General features: G+C 37.3%; 2 protein-coding genes and 1 pseudogene across 3 annotated transcripts; all 3 read right to left on the bottom strand.

The window, feature by feature from the left end:
* Positions 1-639: 639 nt before the first annotated feature.
* LOC128030734 (valine--tRNA ligase) lies at positions 640-13,948 on the bottom strand. The gene is made up of 31 exons (XM_052618611.1): positions 13,827-13,948; positions 12,875-13,219; positions 12,646-12,789; positions 12,061-12,256; positions 11,811-11,926; positions 11,621-11,696; positions 11,428-11,528; positions 9,917-10,044; positions 9,563-9,727; positions 9,356-9,437; positions 9,060-9,179; positions 8,411-8,519; positions 8,237-8,325; positions 8,067-8,157; positions 7,866-7,990; positions 7,638-7,741; positions 6,246-6,404; positions 6,073-6,163; positions 5,883-5,988; positions 5,689-5,759; positions 5,047-5,172; positions 4,263-4,367; positions 4,093-4,161; positions 3,914-3,992; positions 3,551-3,678; positions 3,278-3,433; positions 2,941-3,159; positions 2,439-2,550; positions 1,365-1,543; positions 965-1,114; positions 640-857 (listed from the first exon to the last, which is right to left on the bottom strand). The coding sequence occupies exons 2-31, from the start codon at positions 13,217-13,219 to the stop codon at positions 789-791; spliced, it is 3,810 nt and encodes a 1,269-aa protein (XP_052474571.1). The 5' UTR covers positions 13,827-13,948; the 3' UTR covers positions 640-788.
* A 2,348-nt stretch (positions 13,949-16,296) lies between these two features.
* Positions 16,297-20,309, bottom strand: LOC128031230 (uncharacterized; annotated as a pseudogene).
* A 113-nt stretch (positions 20,310-20,422) lies between these two features.
* Positions 20,423-25,851, bottom strand: LOC128031231 (INO80 complex subunit E). Of its 2 annotated transcripts, XM_052619513.1 has the most exons (8): positions 25,397-25,851; positions 25,244-25,314; positions 25,100-25,152; positions 24,944-25,016; positions 24,154-24,271; positions 23,779-23,877; positions 23,385-23,593; positions 20,423-20,529 (listed from the first exon to the last, which is right to left on the bottom strand). In XM_052619513.1, exons 1-7 carry the CDS (start codon positions 25,475-25,477, stop codon positions 23,387-23,389), a joined length of 702 nt encoding a protein of 233 aa, XP_052475473.1. In that variant the 5' UTR covers positions 25,478-25,851; the 3' UTR covers positions 20,423-20,529; positions 23,385-23,386. The 2 variants fall into 2 exon arrangements, with proteins under 2 accessions (XP_052475473.1, XP_052475474.1); XM_052619514.1 differs by lacking the exon at positions 23,779-23,877.
* Between the last annotated feature and the right edge of the window lie 544 nt (positions 25,852-26,395).

Here is a 26,395-nt window from a genome sequence, read left to right as displayed (position 1 = left end):
CAGACTCTTTCATCCAGTTTGCAGCGCCGTCCTGATTCAGGGAGGATCGGTGTTTTACCAAATACCTTCCGCGTCTTAACGTTACACTTCACTGTGCTTTTAGGCATCAATAAATCCTTTGAAATTTTTTTGTCTCCCATCTCCTGACTCGTGCCAGGCCACAACTTTCTCCCAGAGATCTTTTGATGGTGCCTTGCCACCCATAGTTGATTGTTTGCTTCAGCTGCACTACCAAGGACTGATGCTCCAGGAAAGCTTTTTTTTATTCTGAACTGATCAAAATGACCACAGATGATCACAGTTGAAAATCAAATGGCTTTGTGTGCCATTGAGAAGGTGTTCAGCTAAACCTGAGTGAGTTTACAAGTCATTTTTACGAGGGGGTGATCCTTTTTTTCAACTCAGTGATTCGGGTATTTTTTATCTGTTTTTTCTGACATGTTGGTGTTATATCTTTCACTTGGATGTTATAAGTTAAACTGAAAAAACAAAAACTGCATCCATTTCAGGCTGTAAAGCAATAACATTTGATTATTTTAATTAAAGGGGCCTGATGTTTTATGTGTGTAAGTGTATATATACGGATTTATAAAGCTTAGTGACTTCATAATACAATTAAACGAAAGACAAAATCCATAATTTTCTATCTAAGGTTGATGTTTATTCAAGTTTCCCCACATTATTGTTCAGTAGACAGGACTGAAATACATTAGACAGAGAGAACAAAATCTGAATGGAAAATTTCATAAATGACAAAAAAAAAAAAAAAACATGACGAAGAGGAGTTGTTACATCATCTTTCTGAAGTTTTCGATGGCTTCCTTCACTTTCTGCAGTTCGGTTTCATTCTGCCTCAGCTGGAGAGAAAATACAAACATTGCACTTTTCTTCAAGAAAAGCAACTGCAGGAAATTAATTTAAGACCATTTTCTCAGACAAATTGTTTCCCCTACATCCTACTTACCTTCTCCGCATCTGCCTCCTGCACTTTAACAGGAACTTTCTCCTTGTAGTCGTTCTTGGCCATCTTTTCCTTCATCTTTTCCATCTGTTTCTCCAGCTCCCCTTTCTTTGCTGTCAGTTTAGTGACCTCCTTTTCCAAATCGATCAAACCCTGATTTGCAGAAAAGGATTTAGAAACCAGCATATTTATAAACACAGAAAGCTCATTACACTCGAATGTGTTTGTTATTTTTAGAGAATCATATTTAAATGCACGTTATCTCCCCATTTCCAGTTTGTCACATTTATGAATGTATTTGGCAGCTGTGGTGGGGATTATAACAACCAGAATAAATCTCCTTCAGGTGTATTAGTGCAAGTGAAGATGCTTTCATCATGAAACATCCTCAAAGAATTTTTACCTTTAGCATGAGGTGAACAGTGCATTTATCTGAGGCGATGGCCACCGCACAGCCTTGTGGGATTGCGCTGTCACCCCCTACCACTGGGTAAATAGCCTGAGAGTAAGACAGTGTCTGGATCTGAAGACTGTACGTCTGGACCAGAGCAGCAGTATCAGAGTCTATGCACTGTAGATAACCTGATACAGAGAGATAAAACAACCGTGAGATAAGACACACGTGTCTGCTAATAAAAATACAATACAAAGAGTGTGAGGTTCTCATATGTTAACACCATCCATGCTCAGTAGGTTGTGTGTGATGTGGGTAATATTGAAATTAGGGATGCACCAACTTTAGCCTCTTGCAATTCTGTAATGAAGCTCATGAACTGCACAACTGTTCTACAACACGTTTATGCAACACATTAACACTTTTGTTTAGCACGTATGCATTCATTTGATCAAAAGAGACAAATTATTCTCTCAAATAAATGCTGTCCAATATAAAAAAAAAATCCAGTATTTACTAATAAAAAAATACAAATATCAGATAACAACTAACAAATATTGCATTCATTTTTATGACCATCCAGCACTGCATTTGAATCGGTCACATCAGACCGATTCCCACTCTGTTTGAAATGGTCCATATGGGTGTTTTCAGACCAGAAGATTGTTTGCTTTGTTCCGAAAAAGTTTGTTGCGATGATGCATTTTCTTCTTGGTTCGCTTCGCGTTCACAAGGCAACATTGTAAACCATACCAAACTGTGTTTAAGCAGGTCACCTGTTTACATTCCTCTGCGTCATTCATGCCTTCTCACCACGAGCGAACCGCTCCAGAGTCTGTTTGCAATCGCTTGTTTGATCTGCTTTTTATGCGCACACCATAGTGCGATAGCTGCATTCACACCCGCCCAAACAAACCGCACCAAGAGAGACAATGAACCTTAGCGCGATTTAACCAAACTAGATGAGGCAGGTGTGAAAGCACCCTTAAAACACCAATATTGACCCAGGCCTTGAATCAGTGCATCCCTAGCTGAATCTAGTCAGTTTGAGATGAGTGTGCAGTGTACTGTGTGATGTCTCACAGTCAGCGCGGGTCTTGGTCAGGTTGTAATCGGCCCTGAGTGATCGGATGGTTCTGACCACAGACATGACAAACTCCATCTGACGGTCGACGTCCTCGCTGTGCCAACAGAACTACAAAACAAACAAAACACACCATTTACACCAGAAACCACCACAGAATACATTTTGTTCAGAAAGAAAAAATGATCCAGGATAGAACTCTCAAAAGAACGCATTATAGTGGGACATCAAAGACTATATCGTGATTAATAAACCGTTAAGTTATCTAAAACATTTTTTTTATTGGACCCTTTCATACGCACACAGTGTGTGTGGGCGACATGAACGCATCACTATCCTGACTTTTTACTAACGGAATCCTCAAATCCACCAGAAATGTAATTTGGCTGAGGTAAATCACAAGGTTTTCCTGCCAACAGCATGATGTGACATTCTTTATCAGAGTAACATTTTTACCAGCCTAGATGCTAGAAAACACTGCCTTCACCCTTGACCTCTCACCTCTGATGTTTCTGGATAAGGAGTGACACAGATGCTGGGAGGGCTGTCCTGAGCATGTCTTCTTGGCAACCGCTGGAAGAGCTCTTCAGTAACAAAAGGCATGAGGGGAGACAAGAGACGGAGTCCCACCTCCAAACAGGTGTAGAGAGTCTGTCTGCAGATGTCCGCCTGCTTTTGTCCCTCCGAGTCTGTCCTGCTCAACACCGGCTTCACACACTCCTACATCAGCCGAAAAAAAATTAGTAACTTCCCCAAAAATGTGCACAAATAAATGTGCACAAAAAAAGACAACATTAAATATACAAATGACGAGGCAAAAAGCAGATGTATTCATTACCAGATAGACATCGCAGAGCTCGTACAGCCAGAAATTATAGATGGCAGTGGTGATTGTCGGAAAATCGTAGGCCTGAAATCCGCTATCGCACAGGGCTACTGCTGCGCTCAGACGGGACAGAATCCAGCGATCAGACACACTTTCACCGCCACACAGCTGAGAGACACAGAATCATTTACACACAATACACCACAGAGTAGAAGTTAGCAACATAACACGTCCTGACACATCCTCCATCTATCTTTCACTTCCTCCCGTCCATCTCTCTCTCACCTGAGCTTTCTCCCAGGGCACAAACCCCTCTCCCAGAGTCCTCATGGCGAACTTCACTGCATTCCACAGCTTGTTACAGAAATGCCTATATCCCAGAATCCTGTTCACATCCAGATTAATGTCTCGGCCTGGGAGAAATAAACAAAAAGCACAAAATAATACTTTATGTAACCACATACCTTATATATATTGAACTAATTTTAAACGGAGATTCAATGCTGTATATTTACACTAAGTACACTAATAAATTCATAATATTTGTTAACTACACTAACATTGTGCAAACTACTATTTGTGTACGAGTGTATCTGACAGGTCAATGTAGATATGCTTTTGATTTTTTTTTTTTTTTTTTTTTTTTACCTTGACTGGTGTAAGCGCACAGAGCAAATCTGAGAGCATCAGTCCCACATTCTGGAATTCCACTGGGATAGTCGGATTTCTACAGAGCGGACACAAACAGAATGTCATAGAAAAGCATAGCAGCAGATAAAGAAACCGTAACAACAGATTTCAAGGAATCTCAAGAAACCGGGTTATACCTGTCCCTGTTTGGCCTTCTCAATCTCCAGAGGGTCTAGATTGCTGTCCATTAGCTGAGCATAAAGACCCTACACACACACACACACACACAAATCTCAAATTAATTTTGTGCAATGACACCTTATGTAGCCATGTGGTGTTGATGGAAGAGCTGTTGTTGTTCAGTTACCTCCAGTGAAATGCCAGTGATGACGTCCAGAGGGTCGATGACGTTACCTAGAGACTTGCTCATTTTCCTTCCATGGGCATCCCGTACCACTGCATGCAGGTACACCTGAACAAACACATCAGATATACACCTCGAGTTACCAAACTCAAGTTAGTCTAGCTTTGATTGCAGTGACACAGCTTAATACATCTGGGAACAAGTTCAGCAGTCGGTTAGACACTACTTTTAAATCATGTAGCTCCACGAGCTCCAAAAATAAAATATATAATATAAAAAAAATTTATAATATAGAAAAAATACACATACACATGGTATATTTAATGTAAAATTAAAATTAAATTTACATACACATGGTATATGCAGGATTTTTATGCTAAAATGTAAGACTTTAAGACCTTTTTAAGATCTGCACAAATAAATGTAATACCATGTGTGTAGGTGTGTCAATCCACCAGTACACATTTACAACTCTGCATGTTTGCAGCATAAAAACATGGGCTGATTTTCACACTGGTCTGAACTATAACAGCAAATGGTTTATTGAAAATGCTAATTCTTTTTCTGTCAGCAGATGGCGCTTACCATCTGCTGAAATGTGCAACACTCATTATATTCAATGTAAACTTAACATTTTGAAGTTTAACCATCACACTAAACCATATCGCAATTCTTGTCTTTCCATCCCCAAATTTAAGACCTCTTGAAAGACTTTCTTGTACCATTTAATACTTTTTATGACCTAAACTAAATATAAGAAACCCTGCACACACATCAACACACCCACCTCTTTGAACGGTAGTTTTCCAGTGAGTTTGAGGCCCATCATGACCATACGAGCCACCCAGAAGAACAGGATATCATGTCCCGTCTCTAACAGCGTGCCTGGGTAGAAGACTCTCAGATCCTCTGACTAACACACAGAAAGTGCAAAATGATCATCAGTGCAGGTATAATATAATGCTTATGTAATCAAAATAATTTTTTTGAAAAAAACTAAATATATATATATATATATATATATATATATATATATATATATATATATATATATATATATATATATATATATATTTATTTATTCACATTGCAGTGCAGTGGTTGCATAAAAAAGGAAAAAAATTATTTAAAATCACTGTAAAATAAAATTATGTAACAATAACAATAAAATCAATTACATGTTATTTTATTAAATAAAAAATAGGGCTGTTCTTTTAGCATCCACCACAAACCTGCGTGTCATTTTACATTTCATACAGTTGATTGTTGACAAACGTGATGCATATTAAATATTGTCTCATATGATAAGGAATATCACAAGACCTAGGCCAACACATTTGGACTGAGTTTAGACTAAATACTGCCACTGCAGTCTTACATACATAGTGTGTGTGTGTGTGTGTGTGTGTGTGCTGTATTAATATCTGACCTCATTGGGCCAGCCAAAGATGGAGAAGGGGAAGATCCCTGAGGAGAACCAAGTGTCCAACACATCCTCATCTGTAACAAAACAGACAGAAAGATGCTTTATTGATGCCAGGGGGTAAATACTGACATAAGCAAAACAGGAGGATAAATTAACTCCGTTGTAATGAGAGCATATAAATGTAAGACTTGGCGCACCCTGGCGCAGAGAAATTTTGTCCACGGTAACATTGAAGCGTTTGGCAGCTTTTTCTCTGGCCTCCTCCTGTGATCTGCCACTGACCCAATAATGTCCGTCCATATCCTAAACACAAACAATAACATCTTAATTCCCAGCATCTGTGTGTAACCTACACACACACTGCATGCTGCATTTGGATCTGCTCACCTCGCCTGGTTTGACTGACGGATCATTCACAGTCACAAAGTACGCCGGTATCCTGTGACCCCACCACAACTGCCGTGAGATGCACCAGTCCCTGAAACCCGAAAAACATTACCACACGCAGAAAAAACAAGAAACTCCAGCAGAGAACAGCTGAGCTGAGATAGATGGGTCACCTGATGTTGTCCATCCAGTTGAACCAGGTTTTGAGGTGGTTGTCAGGGATGATCTTGAGCTCTCCATTTCTGACAACATCTGCGGCCTGCTTTCCCATCTCTCTGCAGTCCACGTACCACTGAGGCTTCAGCAGAGGCTCCACTATGTCCTTAGAACGGCTGAAAACACACATACACGTGCTCAACACCCATTTACATGTTAATATAACAGCTGAAATAAAGAATAGAGGGCATTTCTACAGAAATGATTAATAAACTGCAATACATTATTCACAAATTATAAATTACAACTTATGAATTTGTTAGTAATTATAGAATGGGTTGAATATTTAAGTAGTTTTGTTTATAGTAAGATGTCGGGCAACCTGTCCTTGTTGGCATCTGCATGATTTGGTTAGCTTCTATCAGGAGACAGATGAATTAGCACCAAAAGAGCATATTTTGATTGGATGAGCAGACAAACAAAAGCTAAGTGTATTTATTTCGCTAAACTAAACAATTACACACAATCGTTCAAATGGTTGGGGTCAATAAGACTGTTTAAAAAAAAGTATGCTAATTAATAAAGGTATGCATTAATCAAAAGTGACAATATAGACATTTATAAGTAAATCTAATTTAAAAAAACGTTTTGAACTTTCTATACATCTAAGACTCCGGCAAAAAACAAATGTATCACAGTTTCCGCAAAAATATTAAGCAGCAACTGTTTCCAAAATTGTTGATGATAATAATTTATTTTAAGCACTGTAGTAATGGCTGCTGAAAATTAGCTGTCATCACAGGAATAAATTTAAATTTTCAATACAAAAATATATCAAGTAATTATTTTAAACTGTAATATTTCACTATATTGCTGTTTTTAATCTTACTGACCCCAAACCTTTGAACGGTAGCATGATTCGCTTTTTAAAAATAATAATAAAAATTCCTGTATATAACATTGTGGTTAGAGAACTGGCATATTTAAAGATTACTGTTCTCTGGTGGTGTAATTTGTTGCCGAATGACAGCCTTAACAATGCACCTTTAAAAGTTCTACAAAATTTATTTATTCCTCTTAAAATATTATTAAAACATAATTATATTATTTTTACATTGTTCATCTCTTGGATATTCCACCAGCAGGTACTTGCATACCTTGCATACTTGCATAATATTTTATTATAAATAATTGCAAATAAAGACAGTTCGCGTGAACATTTTCATTTATGTTTCCATTGGCTGTACTGTATCCTTCACACCGGTCCATGACCATCCAGGGGCATATGGGGAGTTAAGGAAATCATTTTTGCTTTCAGCATTGATTTTTCACTTCACAATTCTATCAGACCAGAGCATTAGCTGAAAGCGGCTGAATGTTAAGAAGTTGAGTGTGAGTCAGCGTCTAACCTGCAGACGGGCACCACCATAGGATTGTCTTTGACCTCCTTAAACTGACCCAAGTCTTTCAGAGCCTGGAGCACAGCTTTCCTCGCCTCAAAGCGCTTCATTCCCTAAAACACCAGAGAAAAGCAGATTATTCAAAGAACAATCAATCAGTTTATTATCATATCTGCAGCAAGATTCAAATACCTGGTATAAATAGGGTGAAATATATCACAATATGTGTGTGCCTACCAGGAATGGAGGAGGAACATTGATGAGGAGGCCATTTTCATCTAGGATGTTGATGAAGGGCAGTTTGTGTCTCTCTCCCACCTCATAATCATTATGATCATGAGCAGGAGTGATCTTCACAGCACCTGTACAACAACACTGCACTGTAAACTGGACACGGACCCAGAAGACACCAAGCTGAAAGAAAACCTCATTTATTACCTGTTCCGAAGCTCATATCAACAAAGTCATCAAACACGATGGGCATCTTTTTGTCACAGAATGGGTGGACGACCATCTTTCCTTTAAGATGCTGGACAGAAAAGAGATTTTGAGTGAATTGAACTCAAACATTTAACTCAAGGGTTTTGAGAAGGAAACTATTGTGTCACCTGATATCTGGAGTCATTAGGGTGGACGGCGACAGCTGTGTCTCCGAGCATGGTCTCAATACGAGTGGTGGCCACTACCACCTCCTCATCTGCAGGACAACATTTCATTTTAAAATTGTCTATATATCTCGTCGTCAGTGGATCTAATCTCATTTCTCCACACTCCACTCTCACCTGATCCTTCAACCTTGTAAGAGAAGGACACCAGCACTCCAAACTCAACCTTCTCATTATAACCCGGCACAGGAAGGAGAGTTCGCCCCGTCAGCTCCTTTTTATCAACCTGGAACACAAAACTCATCACGTGACCTCAGTAAAAAAGAGTCTTGGGGACTGTTAGTGAAGATGTCCCTTTCCCACATAAACTTAAACTGTTGTTAAAAACTGATGGTGACCATTTTAACGTACAGCTTTCAAACAAGCTTTTACTGTGTTGGGATGGTTTAAAACTCAATTTTATGAAAGTTGTCCAAAATAAAACATTGTTGCTATGTCACTTATACTGCCGTTCAATGGTCTGGGATCTGAAAGAAATTATTATTTTAATTCAGCAAGAATGCTTTAAATGGATCAAAAGTGATAGTAAATTGTCATCACATGAATACATTACATTTTCAAATACATTCAAATAGAAAAGTTATTTTAAATTGTCGCAAAATTTAACAATACTCTTTTTAACCAGAAAGATGTTTTTACTGTATTGTGTGAGCATAAGTGACAAAAAAAAAAAAAAACCTCTCAGACCCCCAACCTTCTTAATGTAAGTGGCATTTATCATAGACAGGAGTGAGTGACATAGAGCCATCAGAGTGTGTGTACGCACTTCTATGTCAGAGATGGCAGAGTTGAGGGTGCAGGACCAGTTGACGAGTCTCTTGCTCCTGTAGATCACACCCTCCTCATGCATCAGTATAAACGCCTCCTGGACCGCAAACGACAGTTTCTGCAAGCAGACCGTTTTACACATTATTACAGACTAGCCACCACTAAATAGTTACACTTTAATGCTTGTTAAAAAAAAAAAGATTTTCTGGATGTCATTTAACACATGGGTTTTATTTTTTGTTGTTGTTTTTTATCTTTACCCAGGCATGTTTGGGTTATGTGCATTGTACTCACATCATCCATGGTAAAACAAGCTCTGTCCCAGTCCAGAGAAGAGCCCAGCTTCTTCAGCTGGTGATAGATGCGATCTCCCTTTCTGTTGGGCACCGAAAGGAAGAGAAATAGAATTGTTCACATAACTGGAGCTAAACTGATTATTTAAATGATCTAATGGAACGATCCACCTCCATTCCAGAACTCTCCTCAACCTCTCACACTCACTCGTTCTTCCACTTCCAGACTTCCTGGATGAAGTTCTCTCTTCCGAGATCATGCCTGGTCATCTTTCGCTCTTTCATCAGTTTCTTCTCCACCACCACCTGTGTGGCGATACCAGCGTGATCACAGCCGGGATTCCACAGTGTGGTCTCTCCTCTCATCCTGTGCCTGCATCATCACACCAAACCAAACCCATTTTACACACCATTACTTTTGAGGCATGATGACATCATAGCTCACTCCTCAACTGTAATTTATGATATTGGGCTTATCCAAAGTGAATTCACTGTTATGCTTTATTACCAGTAATTAGCCTGTCTATAGATATATATTTATTCTTTTATAATTACTGGTTACCATCTTGTCAGGCAATCCTGAATAGCATTGGTCAAGGCATGACCGAGGTGGAGGGATCCGGTTACATTAGGAGGAGGAATACACATCATGAACACTCCACGAGGGTTTGGCTCACTTACATTCTTCCTCTGGAAGCAAAAAAATAATTTCAAAAATTGACACTATCATTCAGCAGGTTTATGTTTTTAAAATAAGTCTCTTATTCTCACTAAGGCTGTGTTTATTTGCTCGTAAAGTATAGACCCCTTAATCGCCTACGTCACTGTGACGTCACCGCTCTAGCTGGAGGCAAAACATAAGGAAGAACTCAAAGTAGTCGCACTAAAAGTTTGACGTTTTGATTTTAAAATGTCATCTTGTTGTGTTTTTGGCTGCCATAATAGAAGGAACAGCACTTTTGGTTCAAAACTAAAGTTTTCCCGCAGACATTTCTTCACAGAAATCAAGAAGTCAATTGTGGTTGAATGCAATACTACGTAAAGACTGGACGGAGACGATCATAAATAATGCTTGTGTTTGCAGTGCACACTTCATATCAGGTAAAATAATCTATGCATATGTACTGGTGTGTTAGTTTTATCTAGTACAAATCAGGTTTTAAATTTTATAGGTGAAAAGTTGCCAACCTTCAGCACACTAGCTAGCTAAAATTTTAAACAAACATGTGTGCCATCCTTTGAATGGTCTCTTAAAATAATCCACATTGCTAATCATAGTTAGCCCAGCGATAGGTTACATTTGACAATAAGCCTTGACAAAATTCCCCAAACCACCCGAAAGTAATTAATATGTTGTCTAAGAAATATCCAAAACCTGGTTAAAATGTTTCCAATGAGAACAAGATACAAGAACTACACCAGGCTTAGCTTAAAAAAAAATAAATAAAAAATAGTAGGCTACTGTAATGTTATCCATTCGTCTGAGTTAGTGACCGTACATATTCGGACAGTCCCGAACCTTCTTCTGCATCCATGTTTAATAAATCCCTCGTAAAACGTTCTAGCTTACGCTTGTCAACATGGCGTCAGCACCTCTTTTTGCCTCCAGCTAAGCCCCGCCCACCCGGAGACGTTGCAATGTTTACAAACTTTTAAGGGGTCTATAGAAAATACAGTAATATTGTGAAATATACTATTTAAAAGAACTGTTTTATATTTGAATATACTTACATTCATTCCTGTCTTCAGTTTCACATTATCCTGTTATAATTATAGTAATATGCTAATTCCTTTTTCATTAATTATTATTAATGATGAAAAGGGTAATTGTTTTTGTGAAAACCATGATACATGTTTCCAGTATTCCTTGATGAACAGAAAGTTCAAAAGAACAGCATATCTTTTGTTTTAATAAACACATTCCTGTCACTTTTGATCAATTTCAATCTTTCCTTGCAGAATAAAAACACTAATTTCTGTTATCACTCTTATTGATCCCCACCTTTTGAATGACAGGGGACCTATGGTGTATGGGGGGGGAACCAAATACTTTTGATTATTTTTATGTCATACCCCATATTCAGGCTTGAAGAAGCCCTGTTTCTCCCACCAGGGGTACCAGGCCGCTTCCACAAACTGAGGACTGTAAGAATCCGGCAGAGGACTCAGGACATCTGAAACACATGAAGGGAGATACTTTAATGACTGGACGGGTGCATTACAAATCGGAAAAATAGAATTGCTGCTAATGGAATCAAAAGCACACCTTTTTTCTCTCCAGCTGGCGTGGGGATGTTGTAGGTGATCACATCCAGTTCCTTCTTCTCAGGTTTGGCCTTTTTCTGTTGGAGGGGACAGAAGTTGCAGCAATACATTATGGCAAGTTCAGCTGTCTGTCTCTCTCGGTTTTGTGTCAGTTTTAATAAGATGATAAGATGCTGGGATCATCACTCGACCTCAGTCTGAGGCTGCATCTTCTTCTTCTCTTCCATCTCTTTCTTCTGCTGAAACTTTTCCATCTTTTCTCGCTTCTTGGCCTCTTTCTTCAGCTGAGCCTCCGTTTTAGGAGGACCTAAGAATAATATATATTTAAAAACATTCAGCGGCAACATAGACAACTACTAGAGGCTATAAACTGCTAGTCTATAATGGTTGTAATATACACACAAAACACTTTACCAATCTTCAAAACCCACACATTCTTACCATTGGCCGGTGTAGCCGCTTCAGAAGCAGCAGGTGCCGTGGCATTGACAGCAGGGCTAGGTTTGGGTGTTACAGGCACCATTTTCTCACAGAGGGAGATTTTACCCAACACCTTCAGGAACTGTGGCTGGTTCACACAGGTATTAAACCATCTGGTCACATTCACCAACGACTTCCTGTCCACAGGCTCCAATGCCTACAAATGAAACAAACATACTAATCAATCAATTATTCTTTGACACCAATTACAACAACATAAATATCAATTTAAAACCTGTATAATTGTAAAACTAATACTACTGAATTTATACTATTTTCTATTCATGCAATTTTTCATGCAATTCTAAAATACACTAAATATAAATATTTCATGAAAAACCTACAAGTAAAACCTTTGGCAACTAACTGAAATAAATCATTTTAAACTGAAGTACTAACATTGCAAAAGCATAAGAATCATTTAAAGCCATAAAGAAATCAGGTAGGTTTAGAATGATGACAGAATCTAAATACGAATCTTTTGGATGTACTAATCTTTTAATAATACAATCTGTTAGGATAAAAGAGTTACAGATGTGTACTCACATATCTGAATGGCAGGAGTGCTGCCACAGCAACAGCCATATCTGCCAAAGTCACAGCCTCTCCTACGAGGAACGTCCGCAGTGCTAGAGTCTCGTCTAGAGCTTTGAGAACACGCAACAGCTCTGCTCTGGAACTCTGCTGGAGCTGGAATTAAAGAAAGATCCATTGATATTACAACAAAAGTAATAATAAAAAATAGTCCATGGTTTCCTTTTTTTTACATACATACCTTCTTATCAGCCCCCATGATCCCCAGCAGAGGGAATGTCACAGCACAGGCCACCGGCGTCAGCTCGTTCTCCGAAAAGCTCAGCCATTGCCAAACCTGACTTTCCTGTTTCTTCTCGCTGCCTGTCCGTTTGCCCGCTGCTGCAAGGTACCAGCTCACAGCATTAACACCAGTGAGCACTGTGCCCCCCGCGCCAGCTAAGACCAGCGCAGGACGAGACCTGGCCACCTCAGCCGGAGGGTCCTCATGAACAATTCGTGGAGGAGATGGACAGAATTCAGCAGCGATCAAAGGCAACAAACTCCTGAAGTCATCAGCGTGGGAAGAGATGTATAGAGTGTCCATCTGACAGAGAGATATGAGAGCCATGTCAAGTCATAATAAAAAAATTTATATTGTAAAACTCTCTTAAAATAATGTACACATTGTATTTCATTCCTAAAGGTTTGTGTACGTGTCTGTTTAACAACAGAGCAGAAACACGGAAGTGAAAGCAAAAGTATATAATATTCTTTGTCAATAAACAAAACCTTTAAGATATTAATATTTACAACTATTTTATATCACGTTTCTGCTTTACTTATATATTTAATTTTGTGATCTGAGCCTCGTCATACTTGCTTTAATTGTGCAAATGACAAATAAACTGTACTTATCTATAACACTGTCTGATCATGCGTAGAATATCTCACAAAATTTAAACTCCATCATTCTTTTTAAACTCTTTTACTAAGTATCATTTTTATTGTAATGTAATGTTTCAATAATAGCTTTAGTATTTTGACCGGCTAAAAGCATGATCTGTTCATTGCAACAGAGCTATGATTGCAAACGTCAATAAACTACGTATACGACATACACACATTGTATTGTATTGATCAGCATACATACGGCAGTATCTGTATTAGTTTAAGTCTTAAATATACTAAGTTGACTGTCATTAGTAACTCACCTGTAGGCAGCAGTGAGGAATCGTCTGCCTAAATCCAGCATGAAGAGACTCCAATGCTTCATCAGCGCTGCCGTAAAGTGATGTAACCAGTCGCAAAGCGTCTGACGCAAGAAATGTGTAACAGCTTATTTCCGATAGAGGCGCTATTAGCTACAATTACTTCAGTTCAGTTCAGTTCAATTTATTTATATAGCACATTTAAAAACAAGCATGGTTGACCAAAGTGCTTAACAATGTCCGGAAAATAAAAAAATAAAAGTCACACACAAATACAGTAAAAACATCACAATGTCTCAGCTCAGCTCGAAATAAAAGCCAAGCAATACAGGTGTCTTTTATGACTTAAAAAAATTCCAACAGTCTGAACAGTTCTTATGTGTACAGGTAAACTATTCCACAAATTAGGTGAACATGTAAAAGCTCGGATAAATACGCAGGCACCAACCCATTTAAAATCTTAAAAACAAACAATAAAATCTTGAAATCAATCCTGAAGTGGACAGGAAGCCAGTGTAGTAAAGCTAGGACAGGGGTAATGTGCTCATACTTTTAAGTCCCAGTTAAAAGCCGAGCTGCTGCATTTTGGACTAAACTGTATTTAAGGGCTATGCTCTTAATGCCGACACACTGTTCAAGTCAAGATAAAAGAATAGAATGGTTGACCGTTTTAAAGGCCGCAGTCAAATCCAAAAGGACTAAAACAGCAGAGCTACCAGACTCTTAAGAGAGCAGTTTCTGTACTGTGATGGGGCTTAAAACCAGATTGAAAATTTTCATTAATACTAAATTCAACGATAAATGATTGAAGTTGATTAAAAACAACTCTCTCCAAGACTTTTGATAAAAATGGGAATTTAATTAGCATACTAAATGTAAATATACATACAGTAGCTACTTGCATCTCAGCTTGTCTAACAGACATTTCTTGCTGGATGAAGGACCATCACCTTCATCTCAATCTTGCCAAGACAGAACTGCTTGTGTCTTTTCATTTATTATATTATTTAAATGCCCTTGCTACGTGTACTGTGTTAAGCTAACTGAGACTTGTTATAGCACTTATATATCATTGCTTTTTTGTTGTTGTTTTTGATTGCTTCCATTGTCCTCATTTGTAAGTCGCTTTGGATAAAAGCATCTGCTAAATTAATAAATGTAAATATAGGTCTAAAATTAGAAAAAAATGGAAGGATCCAAGTTATTCTTATTTAGTAGTGATTGCACAACAGCATGTTTAAAAACAGCTGGTACACACCCTGAGCTGAGAGATGTATTGACCAAAGATACAATACTTGGTCCAACAGTATCAAAGACATCTTTAGCCGTGCAGGAATACTGTCAAGGGGGCAGTTTGTAGGATGTAACTGTTTAACTATGTAAAAAAGACAGGAGAATGTAACCAGCTCAAACTGATGAAAGACAGCTGGTCAAATGGAAAAATCAGGGGAGTTACTGAAAACCGTAAAGGGTGGAAAACTGAGACCAGAAATTTTGTCCACACAATATTTCAGAAAGTTTTCACATAATATTAAAGATGGCACAATACAATCTGAATCACATGGATTGACAAGAGAGTTAAATACATTTAAAAGAACCTGAGGCCGCTGGCTGTTACTGGCTTCAATGTCAGAAAAAAAGTTTTAGCAGATTTAACTGCTCTCTGGTATTTACATAATGCATCATGCATCATTTTGAACGAGATTTTTAGTTCATCTCTTTTCCACTTTCTCTCAGCTACTCTGCAGGCATGTCTGAGAGTTGTAGTGCCATTTAACCAGGGTTCTGACAGAACTTTAAGACGTTTGCAATTACACTCAACGTTATGTAAGCTAGTGTACAAATTAAATCATGGAAATCATTTTTTTCTTTTTTTAAATATTGCCAGTATATTGCCAACATGTTTCAATATAGAGATAAAATTATTGACAACATTTTAAATGTTACTACTTTAATGAGCAAATATAGTTTTCACAAATTTAATTTATCTTAAGACTCTTAAAATCTCTTAAGCCTTAGGGCCCAGGGACCCCCAGGGGATCACAATGGAGTGCTAGGTTTAGAGAAAGAACAAATTAATTAAAAGAGTAAATAATTCATAAAGTAAATAAATAAATACATCTAACAGTACAGTAGCATACTGTTATGAGGTAAACTAAATATTCAAGATTTTCCAAGTAATATTATATACATTTATAATAATAATAAGAATAATATAAAATTTGGAGATCAATGAAAACTCCTCACAAGAATGGAAGACAATTGGCTATAGTATTAACATAAATGACTCATAATAAAAGATTATGTACAGCCTGAAGCTCTTCTAATAATAAGTGATGGTACATTTAAAAAAGAAACGTTTCCTCAACTTTCATCTTTCTGCACGGTTTATAGTGTTATTCAGTAGACTTACCTTGAAGGAGGTCTTGTGCTATAGATTACACTATAAATGACAGGGAGCATGACTCACAGAGAAGAGGTTTTATTGCAGCATATAAACCATGACAGCACAGTCTTTGTATGTTAGATGAAATTACCAAAATTACACAACAATTACATAATCTTTCTGACACTTCAAACATAAACATTTCTCAGCACCTTGAAAGAGTTGCGATTCACCCTGCGCCTTCCTTTTTGGATGTTTATGTAGGTATTTTAAGGCAGAAAGTAAAATAGAGGTTTCATGATTCATAACCACATGCCATATGGTTAATATTCAGTGCACATTCAGCAATAGTCGGACACTACAGAGTGCAAAGGTCAGGTACCGGAAGTAAAAAATTCCATTCAGTATTCCCATAGGGGAGCTGATTTTATCAATAACTTGTACATTTTTGACCTACTGTGAGCTACAAAATTGTTAAACAATATCGTATATGCCTTTGCTGAAGCCATCAGTCTGCATGATTTCTACTTAACTTTTAAAGGATCAATTTTAAAAGGGGAATTCATGGTGAAAAACTATATTTTGATTCTGAGCCAAGCAAATTGCACCAATTAGCTGCCCACTTCCATGAAACACTGGGAATTACATAATTTGTACATAGATGCATATATTGCAATAAGCGTAAAATACATGTTAAGTACACAGTCTTGTACCTTTTAGACAGATTTTCAAATACTTTTTGGTTTAATCAAAGTTTTTAATGTGATGATCCCTTCGTAGATCGTTGGTTTGGTTTTATGGCTTATAACTCTTTAACAAAGACTTCTCTATAAAAAATAAATAAAGGAAAAATACTTCCGGAACCAAGGCCACTGAAAAAAGTGGGCAGGGACTTATGCACTCTATTTGTGGTGTAATATGCAAATAAGATATCTAACACAAGCATATACACACATTTAAGTCTATTCACCGACCACTTCAGATTTCAGCAATTTAGGTGTTCGCAATTCAGAGGATTACCCCTGAGCTCCTTCCAAAAGCTTCCTGGACATTCGATATTGTATTGTCCACTACTCCACTGATGATCGATGCCACAATTTTGAGCAGTTGGCCCACCCCCCTTCCACTTCTCCAGGTAAGTATGCCAACCCCATTTCCAACTGTTGACACCTGTTGGCCCATTTCTGAGGATACGGCACATAGGTAATCTACCGTCTGATCCCAGACTGACCCGAGAATCATCCTGATCATCCGGAAACCATTCCCTACCATTTCCGTCATGATCCCCAAGGTATCCAATGCCAGAGTGCCCATCCCTATGAATCCCTCCTGGAATGCTGTGAACAGGCTGCCGGCTAACGGACTGAGGCAGGAGTAAGCCGTGCACACGCTTGTTTCTCCTGTCTGGTACAAGGTGCTCAACACACACGAAATGCCTGAAGACACTCCTGAACCCAAGTTGTTGACCAAAGTGTAGCTGTCACCAGGCACCGAGGCCAGAACAGCCAGATCTTCCTGAAGAATGTAGGTTAGCTGGAAGGGAAGGTTAATGGCTCTGTTCACGATCAGGAAGAAAGGTGCGTAAAGGAGAGAGATGATGGAAGACAAAACATAAAGGAGGACAGACTCTGATCTCTCGGTCTCATTGGTGCTCTCCTGAATGTCCATGTCTGAACTCAAAGAAGATATGTAGGTTGGAGCTTCACCATTAACATGCTCCGAAGTCACCTTCTCTATCGTCTCTGGTTCCAGAGAGTTGTGTTTGCTGAGGTGTTCTTCACTTTGCACATCAAGGTTGGGTGTTTTGATGCCATTCAGTTGCTTTTTCAAGAGCGACTCAAGTTCCTCTTGATGTCCTACTTCACCACAACCTCCTGAAAACAGGCCTGTAACTCCTATTAGCTCCTCCAAAGCCTTAATGCTGAGCAGCTTCACGTCCCCCTCCTTCACTAGCCCAACACTGAAACTACCATCTCCATCTGATGCAGCACAACACACTGCTGACCACAACAGTTTCCCCATGCACTCATTTAACCCACCCACACCAGTCTGCACATACATTTCTCCACTTGTCTTTGAAAACAATGGTATGACGGAGCTCTGTATGAACACTGCTGTCAGAGCATCCCATTTCAGAAGAGGGTAGTTGTGATGGGATGAAGGGACCTCATCTGTGGTTCCTCTGTAAAGAGCTGGGATGGCCACAGGGGAGTCATTGATCTCTTCTTTGGCATCCTGCTGATAGGGTAAAAAAGACAGGTATGATTATTTAATTGCAAAAGCATGCACTAAAATGCATTTCTCCACAATGTAAATTGACCAAAATTCACAATATTTTACAATGTTCAAGGATTATTCACCCAAAAATGAAAATTCTAACATCATGAACAGGGCTCACCTATATGACTTTCTTCTGCAGAATGTAAAAGAATGTTAACTGACCTTCACTGTATGGACCAAAAAATATATATTATTATTATTTATTATTGAAAGTCTTCTTTTTTTGTCCTGGAGATAAAAATATGTCATTTTGTAATGACATGGGAGTAAGTAAATTATGACAGAATGTTCTCTTTTCACAAAGAATTAGAAATTGGGAGTTTTGTGGTTGATAGAGACAAATTAGATTTTGAGGTGTGACTGAATAAAACACCCTGTTCTGATTCAGTTTTATAAATAGCCTTTATAAAAAAGTTTTTTTTTTTTAAAGCAGTCAAATTGTCTTAATGAGTTTGTTTGCATTCTGTATAACATAAATCTATCAGCCTATTGCACTTGTCTGTAAGAGTGATATATATATATGTGTGTGTGTGTGTGTGTGTGTGTGTGTGTGCGTGTGTGTGTGTGTGTGTGTGTGTGTATGTATATGTGTGTATATATATATATATATATATATATATATATATATATATATATATATATATATATATATATATATATATAAATAATGCAATTCATTCAAGCAGTGGAATACAACACTTCTATGATAAGCATGTTTTTATCGGTTTATTAAAAAGGAAACCAAACATGAATAAAAAATAATGTTCTTAAAAACTCTAACTTTAAATGAACAAATTAAAAACATGCTTATCATAGGTGTACTTGAATCAGGGTCAGTGTACAAATTGCATTTTTTAATGACAAATGACAAAAATATTACTAAATGATCCATGAAACTGTAAGATATTTCTCTTCTGCCTGACTTGACATACTTGTACACTTGCATATCAGCAGAAACTGTAATGACTGTAATGAAAATTCAGACATCTGTAACCTGTACTTGCACTCATTTAGTACAATGGGCTCTGCAACAATAACAACATAACAACATAACATAACAACCCACACTTCATCACAACAATGCTTTTTAGCAAATATATTTGCTCAAATCTTCCTTTGAAGTCTATATAAGCTCCAAGACTAAGGTAGAGAAAAACTCAGTCTCACCGTGCTCTGCTCTCCTCTGTCCCATCCATTATTCAAGCTGAAGTGAAGAGCTGTATAGACTGTGGTTTGGCAGTTAGTGTTATAGAGCGATGCAAAAGGCCGACCGGTCAGATGTCTGTGACACCTCTGCTCCAGACCCAGCTCAGACAATGACTGTGGAGGTGTGCCTCTGAAAAAACACTCTTGACACTGGAGGAACCCTGGATCATGATCCGTGAGTGTACTTGCCTGGACCACAACACCATTAAACAGCACTGCAGAAATGAACACAGCAAGCCTGGGCAGAGCACACAGCATGGTTGAAACCCTCAGTACAACAAAGCAAAGACTGCAGCTAACAGTGCGTGCTGAACTAGCAGCTCTCTGTCTCTCTCTTCGGCTATGCAGAATGAGTCTGAGCACAATCTCACTTCAATCATCCCTCCCCCTTTCACTCTCTCACTCTCTTTCATCCATCCCTCCCTTTCAAAATCACACTTTCTGACTACACCTCATTTTAGCATTGCTATAATGCACACAAACAAGTACACACACCTCTCACACACCTTAAAGACTACCCGTGTGTCAGCATTCCCCCACATCAACACTACATGTATGCAGCTAAAGTCATTTTTATGGCCAAAAGAACATTCGGACACTGTCTACAAGCAAATCAGAAGAAAAATGTTCAGTCATAAATATGGAATTTCACAAATCAGAGCTGGTGTTTGAAAACAGGTGCTAGTGTATTGACTCAAAAACTACTTAAAGAAAGTACAGACAGAAACACGGGGGAACATTTTTAATATTTAATAAAAAAAACAGAGGACATTAAAAATACATTGAACAAAAATGATTTTGAAAAAATATGTTGCTTGCCGTTTCATGTAGCACCTGTGTGAAGAAAGAAAGAGATTTTATTTGCATTAATTTAATATCTTTTATAAATAATCCTGGTAATAAACTGTTAGAGGTACTGTCATGTCTAGTTTGTGGTTAATGTTGTATGTGCCTGCTTGGTGTGGATGTGTTCCTGGGTAAAGTGAGTGTGGCTCTCTCAGTCTCAGTGTTTTTCTCTCTTTGTCCAGCTCACTGACTCTCTTCCCCACTCCTCTTGTTGTCTAAATGCTGTCACATTACTATACATTTAAGGAATACTTAAACCTAATACACTGCAGCTCAGCAGTCTATAAAAAATAAGCCTATCCAGTATCCACGATGAGTCAGGAAGGTTTTTTGTCACTCAGTCTGTTATACAACTAAACACCAACATAACACAGATCCAATTTTCTTAATGACGAATCACAAAATCCTTTTCACTTGGTCAATCTCCAATTTTCCACACAGGATAAATAGAGTACCTGCCTATCCTGGAAGGATCTGAATTGTCCAATAATATGTTTATGTAAGGTGTGCAAAACAGGTTCATAAAACAGAGATCAACAATAAGAAACAATTCCTGCCAACACTTTCACCACAAATAAAATGATCAATTATTATTTTTAATTATTATAAGCAATGTATTTTTATATTTATTAGATAAAATCATATAAAATATGTTGTTAAATATATTGATTAAATGGTAAGCATTCTTTTACAACAATATTTTTCTCTATTATTTAACTCAAAATCCATAAACTATGGAAGCCCGTTTCCACCACAGTTGAGAAAAATATGATTTTGTAAGTCATAATAATGAGAAACTTTTTCATTATATTTAAAACATTCTCATAATAATTACTTATTTTATCATAATAATGACATATATATGTATATGTACATCCAAAAAAAAAAAAAAAATCTTAAAAAAAAAGAAATCATAATCGAAGCATGCAGAACACAAGAGACATCTGTTGGTCAGAGCCATGCAGGAACACCGCAAACATTGCTTGTTCTGTAATCTAAAGTGTATAATGCTATTACCTCTCATTAAATAGTGATTTCAGACAAATTATCTGCATCTAACATTGTTACCCTGCCAGATAGTTATGGCTTCAAATTTTCCAGACTGATCCTTTCCAGTTAAGAAATCCAGGCATTTAATGAAGAAATTAAATACATTACACATATAAACTTAATTTAAAGATGTTTATTTCGATGATTTATTAGTTTTATTAGCTGTCCCTTTCATGCATCACATGCATACAATGTTCATACAGTAAGCCTCATTTCAAAAGCACAAAGCCTCATTGTTTGTTATCAGAGCAACCTCTTGGTCTTCAGCATCCCACTTCTTGCAAGACAAACTCTTAATGATAAAAATGCTTAAAGTACAAAGACAGAACCAAATTCAGTGCAGCTGTTAAAGAACATCCATATTGTATATACAGGCATTCAGATGGAGCCAAAATATGAATGCAACCCAAAATAGCAGCGCTTATGCATTTTCTATAATGGTTTTCTATAGGAAAACACATAATGTGCAACTTTTTTTGTGTTCAAATTCTGGGCTCTTATGCTTGCCTGCATGATCAATAATATTGTATCCTGAATTTGTCATTGTACTTTTAGCCACATTAAGCATTTTTTTTACGTTCACATGTCCTGCAAGAAGCAGTGTGGGGCACTGAAGCATAGATATGTATCTTCATAAAATGCGTGTGATTTTTTTTGTCTATATATGAAGCCATGAACTATCATGCTGGCAGAGTAACTTATTGGTAAATGCTACAAATTAACAAAAGACTACATGCAGATCATTAATCTGAAATCATTATTTAATGACACATAATGGCATTATACACCTTAGGTTACAGAAAAAGCAATGTTTGCACTGCTCCTGCATTGCTCTGACCAACAGATGTTTCTAGCATGCTGTCACTCTTGTGTTGCGTTTTGTTTTTTTCTGGATAAAGTCATTATTTCGAGAAAGTTTCTCATTGTTATGAAAAACTAAGTCATCATTATGAGAAACAAAGTCAATATTATGAGCAATTTTCTCATTATTATGAGAAAGTTTCTCAATATAACGAGATACTATGTCATAATGACAAAGTTTCTCCTTATTATGACTTACAGAATTACATTTTTCTTCTTCCATAATAAACACTCTATTCTTAGAAAGCAATGAAGCAAAACATCTGTAGTTTTCAAAACATTCATACCAAAATAAAAGTCATTTTTGCCATTTAACGAAACTACATACACACTTCTGTTCAAAAGTTTGGGGTAAGATTGTTTTATTTAAAAGAAATTAATACTTTGACTGACCAAGGATGTATTCAACTGATTAAAAAACGTCAGTAAAGACTTTTTCATTGTTACAAAAGATTTCTACTTCAAACAATTTATTAATAATTATAACTTTTTAGTCATCAAAGAATCCTGAAATTTTTTTTATCATGGTTTCCACAAAAAAAAAAAAAAAAAAAAAAAAGGTTTCTTGTGCAGCAAATCTGCATATTATAATGATTTCTGAAGGACCACGTAACACTGAAGACTGGAGTAATGATGCTGAAAATTAAGCTCTGGCATCAAAACAATAAGATATATTTTAGAATTTTATAATATTAGTTTTATTGTTATATTGATAAAAATAAATGCAGGACTGGTTACCGCAAGAGACTATTTAAAAAAAAAAGTTACATCTTTTTTAAACAATCTTATCGACCCCTAACTTTTGATATAGTGTATGTTAGACAGCTAGATCACATTATCTTATTGTTGTGCTCTGGAAAAGTAACTTGTGTTTTTTTGATTCAATTAAAGCTCCTGCTAAATGCTGGCAGAAGCCTGTGTTTTTCTATTACCTTCACTCATTGGGTATGTCAATAACCAGCTCTGGCTCATCACCCTCTCCTCTCTCCTCCTCTCCTCGGTCACTCTCTCCTTCACTCTCCTCCTCCTCCTCGGCTGCATCCTCACTCAGCATCTGCTGTGGGACCCAGCTGAACGGCCCACTCGCACCCCCAGCTGCACCACTGCCCGCAGGGTAACTGGAGGTGAGTGGGCCAACCACCTGAATAAGCGCGAGAAGCAGAGAAATGTTTGGTATTAGACTGCAAATCAAAAGCATATGCAACTAAAATGCATAAAGAGAAATGTTTTATTGTAACAATGATTATTAAAGGACATGACAAACAGTGCAGCAATAAAAGCCACATCAGTCTAGGCCATTGCATTTTCTCCATGGCCCTCTCTCACCTTCCCTGAACCATCTTTCCTGTGTTTGGCCAGTTTAGTTTTTCTCTCTTTCTTCACTCGCTCAGCAGAGGGAGCCAAATACTCAGGAGGGAAGGGTAACTGCTCACCCAGAATCACACACATATAAACACACACACACACAAGGCCACCAAAGAGTAGCAAACATTCCCACAGACACACCCAGAGTACCCAGAGTGACGTGTGTGAAGTCCATGTAAACCAGGTGAGGTGATACAAAGACAAAAAGAGAGAAAAAAAAAATGAATAAAATGAGAAATTATCAGGTGACAAAAACAATGTGACTAACTGAAAAACATGAGTGCGGTATGTACAGTATGAGACATGTGAGCGCACATGGAGGTGTGATGTACTCACAGTGTTGAGGTACTGTGCTGGAGAAGATGACTGGAGAGGACCTGCACCAGAGTGGGACAGGAATGAGAGATGAGGGGATGAGGACGAAGGGACGGAAGGAACTCCAGGACTCCTCCTTCTAAAAAAACAAACAAACAAAATCAATAGACTTATTGAAGACACAGAGCTATAAAAGTAAAACAAGAAATGTCATTAGGAGAAGTGATAAGAATATGTTAGCTTGACAAAACTTCGATAAGAGCAAAACAGGAGCATTGCCACAATTGTCTCTGTGATTTAATCTAGCCCCAAGAAAAATTTCAAATCAATGTTTTATTTTAGTTAGGTATGTTTATTTAATTAACCTAAGATATGCGTCTTAAAAGCTAAAAAACAAATTATTCAAATCTATTCAAAAGTGCATTATCTGTCACTGCCTATGAGTTCCAGTGATGCAAAGCTGATTTTTGCGCATCATTATTCCAGTCTTCAGTGTCACATGCTCCTTCAGAAATCATTATAATATGCTGATTTTGTGCTCAAGAAACATCTTATTATTATCAATGTTAAAAACTGCTTAGTATTTTATGTGAAAGCCATGACAATTTTTTTCAGGATTTTTTGGTGAATAGAAAATTCAAAAGATCAGTATTTAAAATACAATTGTAATAATGCAACTCTCTTTACTGTAACTTTTGATCAAATAAATGTATCCTTGTAAAATAATGAATCTTTCTGAGCCCAAATGTTTGAATAGTACTTTGTACATTTCAATAAGGTAAAATTTGACAATCACTTGCTGCAAACTCACTTCTTCCCTGCTTCCCTGTCTCTCTCCCGGGCTCCTTCTCCATCGCTGTCTGAGGAAACTGTTGCATCAGAATCTGGAAACAAAACACTCTTTGCTCACAAAATTCCTTTAAGATCCCTAGATGTTTGCAGACAAGCATTTTCATCAGAGACCTACCAGAAGATTCTTCATCCACCCTTTCATACTGCAACAGTCTGTCCAACAGAAAACTGACACAAGTAGAAGTGTTTAATTCTTTGCATGTAGGTCAAACAAGGGTGAAGCACTTGATAACTGTGCTAGTAAGACTACAGGTTCTACCTTTTGTCTCTAGAAACTTTTAATAGTTTCCTCTGACCTCTTCTCAGCTCCTCCTGAAAACACTCTTGCTCCTGAACACAGAAATGAGGACAGAGGGTAACAATCTAAATTGACCAAAACAATAAATATAACAATGACGAAAAAGATACTCACATATACCAGAAACTTTAACTTGCGTTTGAGATTTTTGTATTTTCTCTTGTAATCCACCTCTACTTCAGCTTGCCCGTTCATTTCTATATCTTAAACGAAGATTTACCGTCGTTTTCAAATGGTTTTGCTAGTTTATATGGGTTTGACACCGAAACTGTACTGTTGTCCTCCAAATTTTAATGTCTATGTCTGTCCAGAAATTTTAAGAGACTGGAATTGATTTTAAAACTACTGCTGCTCTGCTAGCCATGCTAAAGCTGCATATTCAGCAAGCTAAAGAATGAACAAATTATGTATTTATCATTAGATAATTATAATTTGATAAACTATAACGTTACTATGACGAACAAAATTACAGGACATTTAACAACGACAATAAACACACAATCCCTCGCATGTCAGGTACTGTAACGTTACTGAACCGCGATGTGCTCTTTGTTTACTTCCGCTTTCAACGTAACTCGTACAGGAAACGGGTTTTGCAGTCATTAGTCATGTATTTCTGTATTTCTAAACAAATGCTGATTTCAAAGTTCATCATATTGCTCGAGTATCCTTGATTTAATTTAGTTCTTTCTCGACAATCCTTTGTTAGAGCACATCCCCATAAAAATAACAACATAATATAAAATTCAGTTCTGTTCACATTAATAAATGCATTAAAATGAATTATATGCACGTAATAAATTTACGTTTAAAACTAAACAAAAATGTAATAATTTCTGTTCAGGGGGTCGGTGTCCACTAGGGGGCATCAATAAACTTCACGACACAATTGTTTTTTATTTGTACCCCCAATACTTATGATTGTATTGGAGGAGAACATATAATTTATTAATTTAAAAAGAAAAAAGGTCACACTATATTTTATGGTCCAATTCTCGCTATTATCAAACCATTAACTATGAACTAATTTGCTGCGTATTAATAGTTTGTAAGATAGTTGTTAAATTTAGGTTTGGGTTAGGATTAGGAATGTAGAATATGGTCATGAAGGAT

The sequence above is a fragment of the Carassius gibelio genome, chromosome A16 (genome assembly GCF_023724105.1).
Source record: "Carassius gibelio isolate Cgi1373 ecotype wild population from Czech Republic chromosome A16, carGib1.2-hapl.c, whole genome shotgun sequence".
Taxonomy (NCBI): Eukaryota; Metazoa; Chordata; class Actinopteri; order Cypriniformes; family Cyprinidae; genus Carassius; species Carassius gibelio.
This window is presented reverse-complemented; position numbering and strand designations above follow the sequence as displayed.

Bases quoted from the DNA above. Each gene is read 5' to 3' on its own strand.
- LOC128030734 (XM_052618611.1), bottom strand. From the start codon at position 13,219: ATGGACACTCTATACATCTCTTCCCACGCTGATGACTTCAGGAGTTTG. The intron at 3,160-3,277 runs GTAATGAATACA...CGGCTGATGTAG, and splicing joins AGCTCTGCGATGTCTATCTG to GAGTGTGTGAAGCCGGTGTT. The intron at 2,551-2,940 runs GTGAGAGGTCAA...TTTGTTTTGTAG, and splicing joins CTTATCCAGAAACATCAGAG to TTCTGTTGGCACAGCGAGGA.
- LOC128031231 (XM_052619513.1), bottom strand. From the start codon at position 25,477: ATGAACGGGCAAGCTGAAGTAGAGGTGGATTACAAGAGAAAATACAAA. The intron at 25,315-25,396 runs GTGAGTATCTTT...TTCTGTGTTCAG, and splicing joins AGTTAAAGTTTCTGGTATAT to GAGCAAGAGTGTTTTCAGGA. The intron at 25,017-25,099 runs GTAGGTCTCTGA...TTTTGTTTCCAG, and splicing joins GGTGGATGAAGAATCTTCTG to ATTCTGATGCAACAGTTTCC.